Source organism: Scardinius erythrophthalmus, assembly GCF_964197995.2.
Source record: "Scardinius erythrophthalmus genome assembly, chromosome: 5".
Classification (NCBI taxonomy): Eukaryota; Metazoa; Chordata; class Actinopteri; order Cypriniformes; family Leuciscidae; genus Scardinius; species Scardinius erythrophthalmus.
The window spans coordinates 30,831,242-30,847,406 of NC_138225.1; the positions used below are offsets into that span (position 1 = coordinate 30,831,242).

General features: G+C 37.1%; 1 protein-coding gene across 1 annotated transcript in view; it reads left to right on the forward strand.

Moving 5' to 3' along the window:
• The window catches only part of smarca2 (SWI/SNF related BAF chromatin remodeling complex subunit ATPase 2), a 42,870-nt gene extending 28,511 nt beyond the window's left edge, over window positions 1-14,359 (forward strand). The window contains exons 28-33 of the mRNA XM_081364772.1: window positions 901-1,118; window positions 8,613-8,718; window positions 9,080-9,181; window positions 9,831-9,954; window positions 11,735-11,871; window positions 12,866-14,359. Of these exons, the coding sequence (XP_081220898.1) occupies window positions 901-1,118; window positions 8,613-8,718; window positions 9,080-9,181; window positions 9,831-9,954; window positions 11,735-11,871; window positions 12,866-12,901 (723 nt within the window). The 3' untranslated portion in view covers window positions 12,902-14,359. The remainder of the gene's footprint in view (window positions 1-900; window positions 1,119-8,612; window positions 8,719-9,079; window positions 9,182-9,830; window positions 9,955-11,734; window positions 11,872-12,865) is intronic.
• The last annotated feature ends 1,806 nt before the right edge of the window (window positions 14,360-16,165 follow it).

The window sequence follows — 16,165 nt, forward strand, 5'->3', positions numbered from 1 at the left end:
AAGCTCAATCATGTCAGATTGTGTGACTGATGAAAGTCCAAATGTGACAATGAACCACAAAACCAGTCACATGGGTCACAATTTGAAATTGAGATTTATACATTATATGAAAACTGGATAAATAAGCTTTCCATTGATGTATGGTTTGTTAGGATAAGACAATATTTGGCCAGGATACAACTATTTGAACATCTGGAATCTGAGGGTGCCAAAAAATCGAAACATTGAGAAAATCCCCTTTAAAGTTGTCCATTTATGTTCGTGATTGTGCTGCGTTCACTCACAAAAATAAATGTTTTGTATATTTACGGTAGGAAATGTACAAAATATCTTCATGAAACATGATCTTTACTTAATATCAATACAACAATGTATTGTTGGCTATTGCCACAAATATACCTGTGCGACTTGACTGGTTTTGTGGTCCAGGGTCACAAATGGCTCCATAATCAGAGCCCATAGTCAAGTTCTCTATAGTCAGAAGCTTCTTTCACTTCTAGATGTAGTTTATGGTAATGAACATGGCTTTCATGGCTGCCAATGGGGAGTTGGGAAGAAGTCCTCAAATCAAATATTCACTGTCATGCATAGTAGCCTAATCAGTAAAATTTGCATTTGCAGAATCACACTGATGGCATTTTTCTGTTTGGCATGTATATGAATCAGCATGTGATTTAAAAGATTTAGAAGAAAGGCTTCGGTCGCAACTGCTGAACATACCTGGTTTTCTCATTCTTTGGCAGAATGAATTTAGATTAAAATCACATGAACGTCGAGCGCAAATTGCCAGTAGACAGTGAATTTAATCTAGCAATCAACAATTGTCTTGTTTGCTTTCCATTTCGTAATTTCCCACCTCATTAATTACTCAGTGTGATCTTAACTGTTGAATTTTGGCAGGCTATAGAGGATGGCAACCTGGAGGAAATTGAGGAGGAAATACGACTGAAGAGGCGCAAGCGTAGGAGACATGTGGACAAAGACATGAGGCGTGAGGACGGAGACAAGGCCAAGAAAAGGAGAGGACGCCCTCCAGCAGAGAAGCTCTCCCCAAACCCACCCAAACTCACAAAACAGATGAATGCTATTGTCGATACGGTCATCAATTACAGAGACTCGTAAGTGCTGTTAAACTTCCAATAATGGCTAATTTTGCCAGCCCATTCCTCACCTCACTGTATTGTTGCAGGTGACTCTTTGGATTGGCTCTCCTTAATCACCGTTTGATTGTCTGTTCATTTGTAGTAAAGGTGACCCTAAATAGAATGTCAATTTTTTAACATTGAACTCTCAGTGGTTTTGTATTGAACATGCTGTTCTCAACATCTCAGCTTTTCCAGGAATTTGCAGTGTAGAGATAGACAAATAGTGTGTTGACAGGCATTGTTACTGTGTCCCGGAGTATACATGTGGAATGACTCTTGTCTGGAGTAACGACCAGAAGTAATTTAAGGTGAAGTATTGTCAGGGCCATCATGAAGGAGGAGAGGCTTTGTAAAAACTAATGCAGGGGTCACCAACCTTTTTGAAACTGAGAGCTACTTCATGGGTACTGAGTCCAGGCTTGTGCAAAATTCAGAATTTCAGAATTGGCCTCCATTCAATTCATGAATTGGAATTTGAATTGAATTTAATCCGCCCCACAGGACATTGAATTGAATTTGAATTGGAATGACAGGAAGTGGAATTAAATTCATGGCAATTCAAAGAAATTCCACACAGTCACACAACAGAAAGAATGTGTTGAGTCTCGCATGCATTCAGTGTTAGGAAGGTTACTTTGTAAATGTTATTGCTTACTGTTATTAGTTACCCATTATAAATGTGGTTTGGATTACTTTATTTGGATAACTTTATCAATGCAAAGCAATTTCGTTTTAAGTTGATTAGTAACTAGTTGAATTAAACATTTTACCTCAGTAATACAACTAAATACAATTACTTTAATTTTGTAATTTAATAACAGAAATTTCATTTCACGTAACTATTTACTCCTCAACCCTGCATACATTTTGTTCTAAAATATATATTGATCAAATTCTTGAAATAAATTACCCCCTCAGTGTTGTTTAATTAGTTTTGTTCCAATGTAATTTTCATTTCAAAGTAATCACACAAACACAAAGTTGTTGTAAATGAAGTTATCATTTATTCCAATGCAAAAAATTACTGAGCAACACTGTTGCATCTAATTCTCAATAGCTCCTCAACTCCTTTTCATTGAGTCTGCACCGTTCTGGTCTGAATATCTTTCCTGCAACACTAAAGATTCTCTCAACAGGTGCAGAGTGAAGTTGTAAGGGACTTCTGAAACTTAAAAAGTCCAGTGTTGGCCATCAAATTGTGCTTTCAAACAGATGTCCACCTCAAATTGTTTAGCAACCATTTTAAATACTTGGTTAAAGTAAAGCATTCTGGGAAATGGAGTCATGTTCCAAAAAATTACAATTACAATACATCAAACTTAATTATTTGTTCTGTGACTAAATGGTAAATGGACTGCATTTATATAGCGCTTTCACAGACCTATGGCCGCCAAAGCGCCATAGCCTCACATTCATCCACCAACGGCGTCAGCCATGCAAGGCGCCAACCAGCTCGTCTGGGGTTAGGTGTCTTGCTCATGGAAAACCTTGACACTTGGTCAAGTGGAACCGGGGATTGAACCACCAACCTTTCGGTTTGTAGACAACCTACATGAACCACTGAGCCACTGCCACCCCACATATTATAATGCAATCATATCTAAATATCCAAATATGTATATGAATTTCTTTGAATTTTTATTGAATTGCAATTCTGCTTCCTTTAATTCAAATTCGAATTGTAATTCTAGATCCTGTTTTTGACATCAATTCAAATTCAATTCAAATTCAAGAATTGAATTGGAATTAAGGAGTCATTCTCAATTCAATTCTGAATTGTGCACAAGCCTGACTGAGTCATACGAAGGGCTACCAGTTTGATACGCTCTTCTGAAATAACAAATTTGCTCAGTTTGCCTTTAGTTATACGTTATTAATAATACTCATCTATGTGAAGACACTAATCACGTAAATGATTTCTCACAATAATTAGCAACAATGACAATAAGGAGGGAAACAGATATCAATATACAGCACTTTAATCTCAGTAATTGTTACATTTTTAGATGATCACTTACATCACTACATTTCATAGGAAAAATGTCCCATTTTCACTAGCCACTGACAAACCCTTTTAACAAATCATGAACTACGTTGTTTCAAAAAGTTATCAATTATGTAATGTTAGAAAAATCAACTTGCATATTTTTAAATAAATCTTGTCACATTTTGAACTAATGACCAAATCTGTGGCATTTTTTTAAAACACTTTTTAAATTGAACACAATTCTTCAATATTTTAAAAGGGGAAAAAAAAATATCGCTAGCTTACTCTCCATGAGCACTGGTTTTGTCTCGCGCAAAATACTTTTGAACTAGAGTAGGTCAGAGTTCACCTAAACTTATCTAAACTCATGTATAATGAACATATTTTTAAGATATTGTCATTTTTAAAAATATATAAATGCAAGTGTGATTAAAAAAGAATAGCAACAGAATCAAATTTAATTTCAGATGCAGCTCACTAGTGCTATTTTTAGAACAGGCCTGCGGGCGACTCATGTGGTCAGCGGGCACCGTGTTGGTGACCCCTGAACTAATGGCAGCAAGCCAAAAAATCCTGCATGGTGTCCTTTAAGTTGATTAATTCATTGAGCATAACTGTTCCCATTTTCAAGACTGTCCATAACCAATTTTCATTTCAAATTAACAATTGATTTATTGTTAATTTTAAAATGGCAAAATGTGCAACTCAAAATTTAATTTAAAGAAAAAAAAAAAACTTCAGAATATGTGAGTATTGGCAGTTTCCACTATTAATGCATTTTTTTATGTACACTATCGTTGTAAAAAGTAGATATAGTCTTTTTCAAAATCTGTTTGAAATAGGGCTGTCAAAATGATTGCATTCATTTTGCCATTTTTTTTTTTTTTTTCTCCAGTTTAACACATCAACACAGATATGTAACGCAATTAACGCAGCATCCTTTTTTCCCGTCATCTTTTGGCTAGCGTGACATTATATGATCACGCTCTTAATCATGCAAATGCTTTTAAACCGTTCAAACATGACAAGACACAAAAGAGAACTTTGAATCTCCTGTCTGTGTGACACACACACGACTCGTGCGCACAGAAAGCTGTTTCAGACAGCACGCCAGTACTGCATTATGTTCTCTTTCATGCTTGAACGGACAAAAACACAGAACATTTTGCCAAAATGCCCGTTTTGAGTGTCCTCGCAAGTACGGTCTTAAATGAGTTAAATAAAGTATTAAATGAATGCAAAGAGTTGTGAGAAAATGTAATGCGAGTCAGATCTGCGTCATGTGTGGATAATGTTAATGTTAATCAAAGAACAAACAAAAAAAAGAGAAAATCACTCACTGCTCTTGAGTGAATAACTTTTGTAGCTTTAATAAGGACTAATCTATATTTAATTTGTAATTTATGCAGTGAAGACTGTGAAGTGTTTGATAACTTATTCAATTTCTGTATATTTCCTACCTGTTATACCTACCTGAAAATCTTAAAGCACCGTTATAGTGGTACAAGTTTACATGGGTCAAAAACAATGAAAAGTAATTTTGGAGCATTTTTGCTGGGCAGGTAAAAATCTGAACCAGCCCAACTGGACCAATAGAAAAAATCATTAGCGCTGAGCCCTGATATATTAACACAAGTAAATGTGATCTTTATTACAATGGGTTTATGTGAAGAATGTTTTAAGTTCACTATATTTTTTAAAGCCTAATAAATGTTAAAATCCATAGCTTTCAACTATACTGTAATGTTGAATTGCTATAATTAATTGCTAAAGTTGAGAAAAACAAATCAGAGAGACATCAGTACCAGTATTAGTATCAGTGATACTGGCCTTCATTTATAAACAGATGCCATTAAACAATTTAAAATATACTATCTTTATGTTGTTTCTACATTAATTTGGAGATTAAATATGAAATTATTACAATATAAAAATATCTTAAAAACTTTAATGTTTGGTGCAATTAATCATGATTAATTACAGAAATATCTGCGATTTAATAATTTTAATTACGCCTGAATATGTCGAGTCCACTTCATTTTTACAAGCCGGTGCATGCATCATTTCTGCCATGCATGGGTGCTCACTTGTGTCAGGGATGTGACATGAGTTGCAGCTCTAGCTAGTTATTCCTCTATGCTCAGATGATTAGCTGAACACATATGCGATGAGATTGATCAATTGGCAATTAATAAGCTTAATTTGATTACATTTTGATGATTAATCAGTGTTCTGATTAATAATGTAATCTGAATGTCACACTCGTAATGTAGTGGATGTTGTTCATGGTATATTGACTATTATTCCCCTGAGAATTTCTAACCAGCTTTAGAGTGACGGTTTGATTTCAGTTGAGCGGAGGACATGGGCTTGATGTGTCACCCAATTAAGCTGCAGTCCAACAGATTGAAGAGTAGCACTGATCATATGTTGGGTTTCTCTCTTGGTGGTCCCCATGACAACCTCCTAGTTAACAGCATATACTGTATCAGTTGTGGAATAATAATTTTGCTGTCTGGACATGGCAGTAATTTTACATGATAGACAAATCGCTCTAATCTAGCCCATATTTAAACCAAGACGTCTAGAAATGTGATAGTACTTAAGCGTCTTAGAAACAGACGTCCTTGGCAATTATTTAAAATATATGACTCTGTTGAACTTAACGAGTCAGGTAATGTGAAAACTGAGCACAGCTGCATTTGTTCTGAAATGAACTCTTAGTGGTCTCTTAGTCTTAGTGCCACACTTTCATGACTAATCCCAAACAACAGAGCATAAAATGCTTTCACCTGGGTTTTGAAGTTGAAATGTCTTTGTCAAAATGACTGGTTTCAAACAGGTTTCCTGAAAAGAGGATTTAGGCCATTGGTTGGCCAAACAAAAAAACGTAAGCCATTAGTTGAGCACAGAGCCAGTAGGTTATTGGCCAATATCAATGACTATTTAATTTTTTTCATTTATCTGTGTTGGTAGATTTTGTATATTTAATTGTGTATGATACTTTTACATTTAGATTACCTTGCTGTCATGTAATCTCTAGTTATTTAAATTAAAGGGGGGGTGAAACACTCATTTTCAGTCAATCTCATGTTAATCTTGAGTACCTATAGAGTAGTACTGCATCAGTCAAATCTCCAAAAAGTCTTTAGTTTTATTATATTTATAAAAGAAAGATAGGCTGTACCGAGTCTTTCCGGAAAAAAACGAGCGGCTGGAGGCGTGCCGTGTGAGCGGTGCTAAAGCTGTGCTTACGCGCCGATAGCTAACAACACTCAGACATTTGAAGCAGAAAAGCAGTTTTACTCACCGCCTGCGGTTCCAACGCACGACCGTGAACCTTTATCGTTGTGATAATCCTTAAGCATTAGACGATCGTCGCGAATCCGGCGTCGAACTGGGCTTTGTTTATAAAACAATCATCGTCGAAATGCAGGGAACAAACAGTCTTGCACAACTCCGTTGATGCTCTGGAAAAACAAACTCCATCCACTGGTCCCTTAACGCTGGGTTCTTTGGGAATCTGTGCAGGGTTGTCTTGCCCGTATGACGGCAAATCAATGGCAATAATAAACGAGCGCACAACTGATGCGGGCGCGCGCGGTAAATGACTTCCGCGAGAGGATAACAGATCTACACGCGAAGAAACGGGAACTCGCGAGCTCATTCAAACCCTGCGCGCGCGCATAACATCATCTCTGCACGCAATACAAGCCCTCGCGCGCGCGCATGATCATTCCCCACGCGCTCGCGCTTGATCTGCTCTCGCCTGCTGCTTTTGCTCGCTCGAACAATTTTATTTTTGGCAGTCGAGGGGCGGGACTTACTGTTTTAATAACCTCAAATGTCATTGGTTACTTTTCCCCTTTTCCAGAAGTCAGTTGCGATTGGACGCCTGTCCAATGACTCGTAATTCACTTGACTTGAGACATGAGACATCACTTCATTTGTTTTATTTATTGTGGTTTATTGATGTGTGATGTGATTTAATGCATTGTTAATAGAGAATAGATTCTTACCAGATAACTTTATTAACAGAAAGTAGGGTTTGAATGAGCTCGCGAGTTCCCGTTTCTTCGCGTGTAGATCTGTTATCCTCTCGCGGAAGTCATTTACCGCGCGCGCCCGCATCAGTTGTGCGCTCGTTTATTATTGGCATTGATTTGCCGTCATATGCCCTGGCAACCAAAAACCCACTTCTTTGGTGACATTGACTTCCCTAAAGCCGAGCATAGCGCTTTGATGGGCGTACTGCTTTCGCTCTCTTGCTCTGGTCTACGGTTGCGCGCACGCCCGCGTCCTTCCGGAGAAGTGCCCTTAGGACCCGTATAAGGAAATTCCGCTACATCTGACGTCACACATGCCCATACTCGAAAAAAACTTTTCGAAACTTGTGACAAACTGGAAGGAGCATTTTTGGAACAGAAATACTCCTTCAAATGTACAATTTAATTTTTGAAACTTTGTCCATGTTTAGCATGGGAATCCAACTCTTTAACAGTGTAAAAAATAGCATTTCACCCCCCCTTTAATCTCAAAAATGATTTTCAGGCTGTACATTATTAAAATGTTATGATGCCTAAATTATCTTGTAGCTTTTAAAAAAAATGTTTTGGTAAAATAGTATAAATTGTATACATTTTAATATTGGATAACATGAACAAATCGATAACATGTATTATCGGTGTCAGATTTTAATATTGGTGCATCCCACCCAGATCACTTGCTTGTAGTTTTCTTTGCATGAGCCAGGATAGGAGAAAATATTTTAATAATAAAAATAATTGCAGACCTTAATTTTAACTAGTCCTATAAGCACATTTTTAAAATCACATTCACATCACATTTTTTTAAATTGCTGCATGTCATCATAATAATGACATAGCTGGCATTTTGATCCATTTGAAATTGTTGACATGTTGAGCCGCCAATTTAGAAATGTTAGACTGAGCTAAATGCTGAGTTTGTAATGAGCAGAATTCATCCTTCAGCTTAGTTGAAAGCTGTTTGGTATTGTGCTGCAGTCTGAGCCCCGAGACTAACACAGACATACATCTGCAGCAAAAACTATAAATTTAAGTCTGAATGAAGGTCGGCACCAATTTGAGCCCTGATGTAATCACTGAATGTGTAATGAATCATCTGCGCTGTGTCATAAATATTTAAGCAACTGTAACAGACAGATAAGAGCTGTAAACGGTAAAAAAACACCTTGTCGGCAGTATGTCTCAAAAAAATATTACTCCTGGAGACCTTTATACCTTTGCTGTTGTCCTGGATTTAGACTTGTGTTTTCTCCTGTTGGCCTGGGGTGAACTTGAGGGATAATAGTCAGTAAAGCACCAATATGATGATAATAAAAAGCAGTTGGACGTTATTCCACCAAGTTGGAAATCCACCCAGGCTGATTGCATAGTTTATCTCTCTCCTTGCAGTCTGAGGAAGTCAGGATAAACCTCAATCTCTGTTTCTGATCACAGATCAGGCCGTCAGCTCAGCGAGGTCTTTGTACAGTTGCCCTCCAGGAAAGAGCTCCCTGAATACTATGAACTGATAAGGAAGCCAGTGGACTTCAAGAAGATCAAGGTACGTGAGTTACAGTACATCTTTTATTTCAGTGTGGCCCTAAAGCCTACACACATCTGGACATCACATATTATATGTTCTGCTGTGACATATTATCGTCTGATCAGGACTGGCACACTCATTACTTTGGCTGGATGATAACAGGATTATCCTGCCATAGAGAATTGGTTTGTGTTTTAAGATGAGATAAACTGATGTTTTCGTCCTTATAATGGGCCGCCTCACTCGCCTTGCGTGTTTTTCGTAATGTCGGTGTCTCTAATTTTCTGTTGCAACTCTAATTGGCAATTTCCTCAGTTGTTAATGTTGCACCCTACAGGTGAAGGATGTTTTGGTGTTAGAAGTGTTCTTGTTTTTGCAGGAGCGTGTGCGCTGCCACAAGTACAGGAGTGTGAGCGATCTGGAGAAAGACGTCATGCTTCTTTGTCACAATGCTCAGACTTACAATCTAGAGGGCTCACAGGTGAGTGAATAAATGGATTGAACAACCTCCATGACTGTCTTGGGTATGAATTACCTAGTAGGACCACACCACCATTTTGCAGTGATTTTATATTGCAGGAGTTCTATAAAGTGCTTGTCATACATGGAAATATTAAGCATGTCATGAATAGCCACTGATCTGTTTGTAAATGGCTATTGTCTTCTATAAAATTGGGATTTTTGGTTTGTCTAAAGAAGATTATTACTGCCAATTCCCTGATGTTTGTATTGCATTTATTTATGCAGAGGTTTATAAGAAGAACTGCACATTATATTTCAGATCAGTTATATCCATTTCTGAGGATCTCTTTACACAGCATTTTCATGGTGGATTGTGTATTGTGATTACTTACCAGATTTTGTCTGTGTGTTTGAAATCAATATTTAATCTCTTCTGAAATTAGCACAATCTGGAAATGGAGTCTAGACATCTACAAAAATATAATCAAATCTCTCAAACAGTTCCAAGCATCCCTTTTTATTTGAAAGGAATGTGTCAGATTATGGTTTTATTATTTTTACCTCACCTTGCTCCTACTTTGTTCGGGTTGCAGATAATACTGTTAATCACAGCAAGGGGTATGTTTGTTTTAAATTATTGCTTGTAAATTACCCTTTGTTTTTTGTAGATCTATGAGGACTCCATCGTTCTCCAGTCAGTATTCAAGAGTGCCAGACAAAAGATTGCCAGGGAGGAGAGTGACGATGACAGCAATGATGATGATGATGATGAGGAAGATTCAGAGGAAGAGTGTAAGATTTTTCATTAACAAAGGACCAATTCACTGATACTAATGAAGCTAAAGCTCTACAATACCTTGTACTTGCTTGAGAAGTGCAGTTCTTTCCTTTGTTGAAACAGGTTGTTTGGACGGCACGTTTCAAAGGCCTATATTCAGTAATTCATTTTAACATAGAATAGAATAGAATAGAATAGAATAGAATAGAATGAGACGTTTATATAGCGCTTTCATATGTATTACTGAACACCCAAAGCGCTTTACAATCATATCAGGGAATCTCTACTCATGATGAATAAGTGGAAGACAACGACTGATTCATGGCCAGTTTGAAAGTTCCATTCAACTACTTCTAGGGGATGAAATGCGGCAACCGTACACAAATGTTGAAAATAGTGGAAAGGTGACTTAAGGCTTTAGTTACATCACAGCATGAACATGATTTTCTACTTGCTAGTCAATTGCAATGACATCTGATTGGACAAAAATCAGTGCAATGCAGGATGTCATTTGTATTTTTGAGAGAATACTACATTTTAAATGTCTATCTACTAAAAGTGAATTTTGTCATTTTCATCGAGTACACTGGCATATTGATGACGTCTGATAGACTAAAAGCCACAAACACTAAAGATTTCATGAGGTCTTTAAAGGATTAGTTCACTTTAAAAAAAACTTTTGCTGATAATTTACTCACCCCCATGTCATCCAAGATGTTCTTGTCTTTCTTTCTTCAGTCGAAAAGAAATTAAGGTTTTTGATGAAAACATTCCAGGATTTTTTTCCATATAATGGACTTCTATGGGCCCCAAACGGTTCAAGGTCCAAATGACAGTTTCAGTGCGGCTTTAATAAACGATACCAGATGATGAATAAGGGTCTTATCTAGCGAAACGATCGGTCATTTAAAAAATAAATAAAAAAGTTTAAGTTTTATAAGCACAAATGCTCGCCTTGCTCTGTTCTGTGATGCGCGTTCGTGATGTCACGTAATACGCAATTACGTTGAAAAGGTCGCGCTTGACGTAGGCGGTAGTACCGAGTCAGTGTTTACAAATGTGCGGAAGGAGGACCATATACACATATTCAAATGTCTTTGTGTCAGTTTATCGTTTAAAATGCCCATTTCGTGTGCGTATCCTGGGTGTTTTAATATTAAAAATCCTAAAAGAAAATTTCAAGCGTGACCTTTTCAACGTAATTGCATATTACGTGATGTCATGAACGCGCATCACAGAACAGAGCAAGGCGAGCATTTGTCCTTATAAAACTTAAACTTTTTTATTTATTTTTGAAATGACCGATCGTTTCGCTAGATAAGACCCTTATTCATCGTCTGGTATCGTTTAAAGCCCTTTGGAGCTGCACTGAAACTGTCATTTGGACCTTGAACCGTTTGGGGCCCATAGAAGTCCATTATATGGAAAAAAATCCTGGAATGTTTTCCATCAAAAACCTTAATTTCTTTTCGACTGAAGAAATAAAGACATGGACATCTTGGATGACATGGGGGTGAGTAAATTATCAGCAAAAGTTTTTTTAAAAGTGAACTAATCCTTTAATGTTTAATGTTAATTTTACAATTGATCAAAGAAACAGGTTAACTACAAAGTACTGTTTTAGAAAGGTGGCATTTGAGATGGACTTTTAATAGATGTGTCATAGTGTTATCGTATTAAAATGACAAACAATTCTATAAGCTAATTTGTGTTTATAATTCTGATAGAGTTGTGCTATATTTATTTAATTTTCTCTTTTATTACAATTTTTTATTTATTTATTTTTTATTAAAGCTAAGTCAGTGAAGGTGAAAATTAAGCTGAGTAAACGGGACGAGAGATGTCAGGACAAAGGCAAGAAGAGACCGAGTCGTGGAAAGGCTAAGCCTGTGGTCAGTGACGATGACAGCGAGGACGAACAAGAGGAGAATGTAGGTCTACTATTGCTCTCATCAATTAGGCCTGTCATTGCTGCAATCTGTTTAGCCAGATGACATTTAGCCTAATCTTGTAATCAAAAACCTCAGGTGTATACATTGACATTTTGATTGAATATGCTTGAGGATATTACCCCCCATCCCCCCCCCCCAAAAAAAACCTTTACAAAGAGATTTATAGATGCTCAGCCACATGTCCTTATCTTTCAACATCTAAGTGGTATTTGAGGTGTTATGTAGTTCTCTTTGGGAATTATTTATGAGAAAAAAGAACACACTGTGCCTTTCATTCATTCATCTCTTTATCCCATCTGCTGCAGTTCAAGAGGAAAATGTAAGTCTGTCTGTTTCTCTCGCTTTCAAAACCTCCATTCACATGCGCTCTTTTCCATTGATGTGATCGCTTCATGTCTGAATGTCAGTAAATCGCTTAAGGCCTCATTATACTTCTGCGTCGAACTCACGCCGTAGCCTCTATGCTGTAGGCAACGCGTTGGTTTTCATTTATACTTCTGCGTCGTTGTCCGAGTTGACGCGCATGCAGAGGGAGCGTGTGAAACCCAAGGGAGCGGTCCTAGCAGACCAATCACAGCGCTTGCGTCCACGTAGAGTTGACGCGTTGTTACATTTTTGGAGAGGTGCACGTCAGGGTACGCCAAAGGGTACGCGCGCTACACACAGCCTACGACGTAGCTACGGCATGAGTTCGTCGCAGAAGTATAAATAGGCCTTTAGCCTCCTCACATCAAGTCAGTGTGATCATCTCAGAGCCCTGTGACCATGGCCCATGAATCAGTGTGAGATTGTCTCATTATCCAGAAATAAGAGAGCACATTCAGTAAGCAGCTCAGTCCACGAGTAATGAGGCTCTACAGACCAGCGTTCAGTCAGGTGTGGCGCGGGGGTGGACGCGGGTCACCAGAGCTCTAGCGTGGGCCGATCTATGTGTCTGCATGTGCGTGTAATGTCATTGTGTGTTTGTTTTCAGGAGCAGTCAGAGGGGAGCCAAAGCGATGACGAGTGAGGAGGAGATGAGCTGATCATCAGCATTCCTTTCACACGTTTATTTGCTTCATTTATTGTCTTTCCTCACCCAGCTGAATTATAAGATTCGGCTTCCAATAAGAGTTATTGTTTCTTTTCTCTTTTTTGTTTTATTTTATTGTATGTTTAAACACTTTGTCTTGCGCTTTTATCCCACTGTTGAATAATCTACAGTTTTTTGCACCTTCAATAGCTTACAGTTATTTCCCTACATGCAGTGAGGTATTTTAGAGATAATTTCTGTTTGCTTGTATATAATTCACATTTATGCAATGTTTAAAAATATATGTTTGATAAAAGAAAAATCTGAATTGCATCAAAGACGTCATTTATAAGCTATTCAAACCTTTTTTTTCCTTGGTTAAACAAGTTATTTCAAATTTATGAAGCATATCAAAAAGTATTCAAGTGTTACTTAAAAGTGAAGTCCTCATAGCATTTCGTATCATCTAGATTAGATCATATATTATAGTCACTTCTATATTGTATTGCATGCAGCACAAAAGCCAGCAGAGATTACAAATGTGTTTGAGATGGGAGCACTATTCAGCCCTGTACCGTTTCAGTGGTATGTGATATACGAATTTGACCAGCTTTGTATCATATACATAGATGTGGCGATTTCTCTTTTTCCTATTCGGTGTCTTTCCTTCACTGGTCTTATACTCTGCAGTCGGACATGCACATTTCACCTTCACTTTCCTTTTAATTTACAGTGGAGAAGAGTGTCTCACAATATTTCAAAGCTCATGTAGATAAGACAATCAGTATTTTAAAGCATATTGTTCAAATATAAACCAGGTCAGATTGGCTACCCTTTTCCCCCTATCAATTTTTTTTAATCATTATTTTCATTTACAAAAAAGAAAAAGAAAAAAAAAAGTTTTTTTTTTTTTTAAGTAATGGGATGGGTTTTTTTAAATAATGAATTGCTCTTATACTGTATTGGTTGAAATATGCATTTCATCTTGTTTTTTAATGAATGTTGTTGCTTTAAAATGTACTCACTAAGGCACTTGCATTATTGTCAATGAGAACTCTTTTTGATCTGTTCTCCTGTGTGCCATTGGTCATTTCTGACATCTCTTTTGTAAGTGCTTGAGCTTGGTAACTCTTCAAAAGTGTCATAATCTTTGCTCTCCTTGCACAGTGTCTTTGTGGTTGTAGCTCATAGCCCAAAGTAAACATCACCAATGATAACCCTTCTCTCGTTGATCTCTGGTGTAATGTCATGCTGATGCTGATTGTCTTCATGAAATAATAGTGATTTTAAATTTCCAGTTTGCAATGCTCCTCTACTAATAGACTTGTGAAATCAATCCTTGTGTATTTTTGCAACCAGTCATGATGTGCTAGGAACATTTGCAATATCCCAAATATTATGTTTTAGATGTATATGGCGTCATCTGCTTTATTAAAATGGAAGCTTAATTACCTTAATAGTCATTTGAGATAATTACTTGTCACTTTGCAGTTGCTGTTTACCTAAAGCCACTAAGCTACAGTAATTGCAGGGCCAGTTCCCAAACAAAACACTGAGATTAAGTACCTTGCTCAGGGGTGAAATAATGAGATTAGTGCTGCACGATTAATCGTATCGCAATCGCAATCGCGATGTCAAGCCTACGCGATTATATGACGCAAAATGTTGCGATTTTATATTAAATAAACAAATTAGAGCTGTTAACGCACTTATTAATGCAAATGCTTTTAAACCATTCATGCGCGATAATACATAAAAGAACGAGCTGCCTGTGAATGTCCTCCACACACACACACACACACACACACACAGATAGACACGCGCCAGTATCAAGTTCTCTTTCGCGGTAGAACGAACAACACACATGTATGCCAAAATGAACGCGCTGCCTGTGAAGACTCGCGCTAATATCGTGCGTGCGCACAAAACAGCATGACAGAATACAGTTCTCTTTCGAGCTTGAACGAACAATAACACACACAATTATGCCAAAATGTCTTTTTGTCGAGTGTCTTCATAACATAAGAGTAGTCTTATGATGAACATGAAGAGTTGTGATAACTCATGAAAGAATGAGGCGCGTGTGAGATCCGCGTCTCTGACAGCGGCTGGTCTTAAAGGGATAGTACACAGTAGCCACTAATTACATCTGTCGCTAAAGTTATTCTATTTTTTTTTTTTTGCTTTTTTTTTATTATTATTATTCTTTAACCCTGACATGTATGGTTATATGTACTCTTGCATGTAAATTATGTTTTGTTCTTGTTAAAATGCAATCAAAAAAAAAAAAATGTCGCTAAAGTTAATCAAAGGACAAAGGGAACAGAGAAAAACACTCACTGCTCTTGACTAAAGAACTTTTTTCTTTAGGCTGATTATCACTAATCTGTGTGTGCATTTATTTTCCTTGAGAACCAAGCAAGTTGACTCATGAAACCATTTGTTTATTATATCGCATATCGTAATCGCAATATTGACCTCAATTATCGCAATATGACATTTTCCCCAAATCGTGCAGCCCTAAATGAGATAGTATTCTATAATTACCCACACATGCAAGCAAACCTGTAACGTCTAGGTCAGACATTTTCAAACTGGGGTCAATTGGGTGCTTGGGGTCTGCAAAAACATGGGACATGGTGATGAAAAAAAAAAATTCAATGCTTTTGCGTTCCTTAAGAACCTTTGCGTCCCCTCGGAAAACGTTTGTGTTCCCCACTTTCCCTGAGAAACTTTGCTTTCGCTCACAAACCTTTTGAGTTCTTTGCAAGCGAATGCAAAGTTTCTCGGGGGAGTCAAAACTTTTGCAAGATGATGCAAAAGCATTGAAATATTTTTTTTTCATCACCATGTCCCATGTTTTTGTAAGAGAATGCTAAATCATTGAAATATAGATATTTTTCCTCCCATCTCATATTTTCCCACCACCATGTCCCTTTAGGGGCTCCGTTAACGTCATGTTGTTCTAAACCCGTATCAATTTCTTCTGTGGGACACGTATTTTTGGGTGAACTATGCCTTCAAGACAGTAATGTTTAACAATTTTGAACACATTTACAGAATTGAATATTCTTAATATTTCTTTGTTCAATGAAATTGCAATGCAATGAAAAAGCCTGTTATTTATTTTTGGAAATGTGTTGTTTTTATATCACACTTAATATTTTTCTCATACAGTAATATATATTCAAATGTTTGGGGACAGTACGGTTTTTTACCCATTAAAAAGAGACAGTGAATACATAATGTAACAAAAAAAAT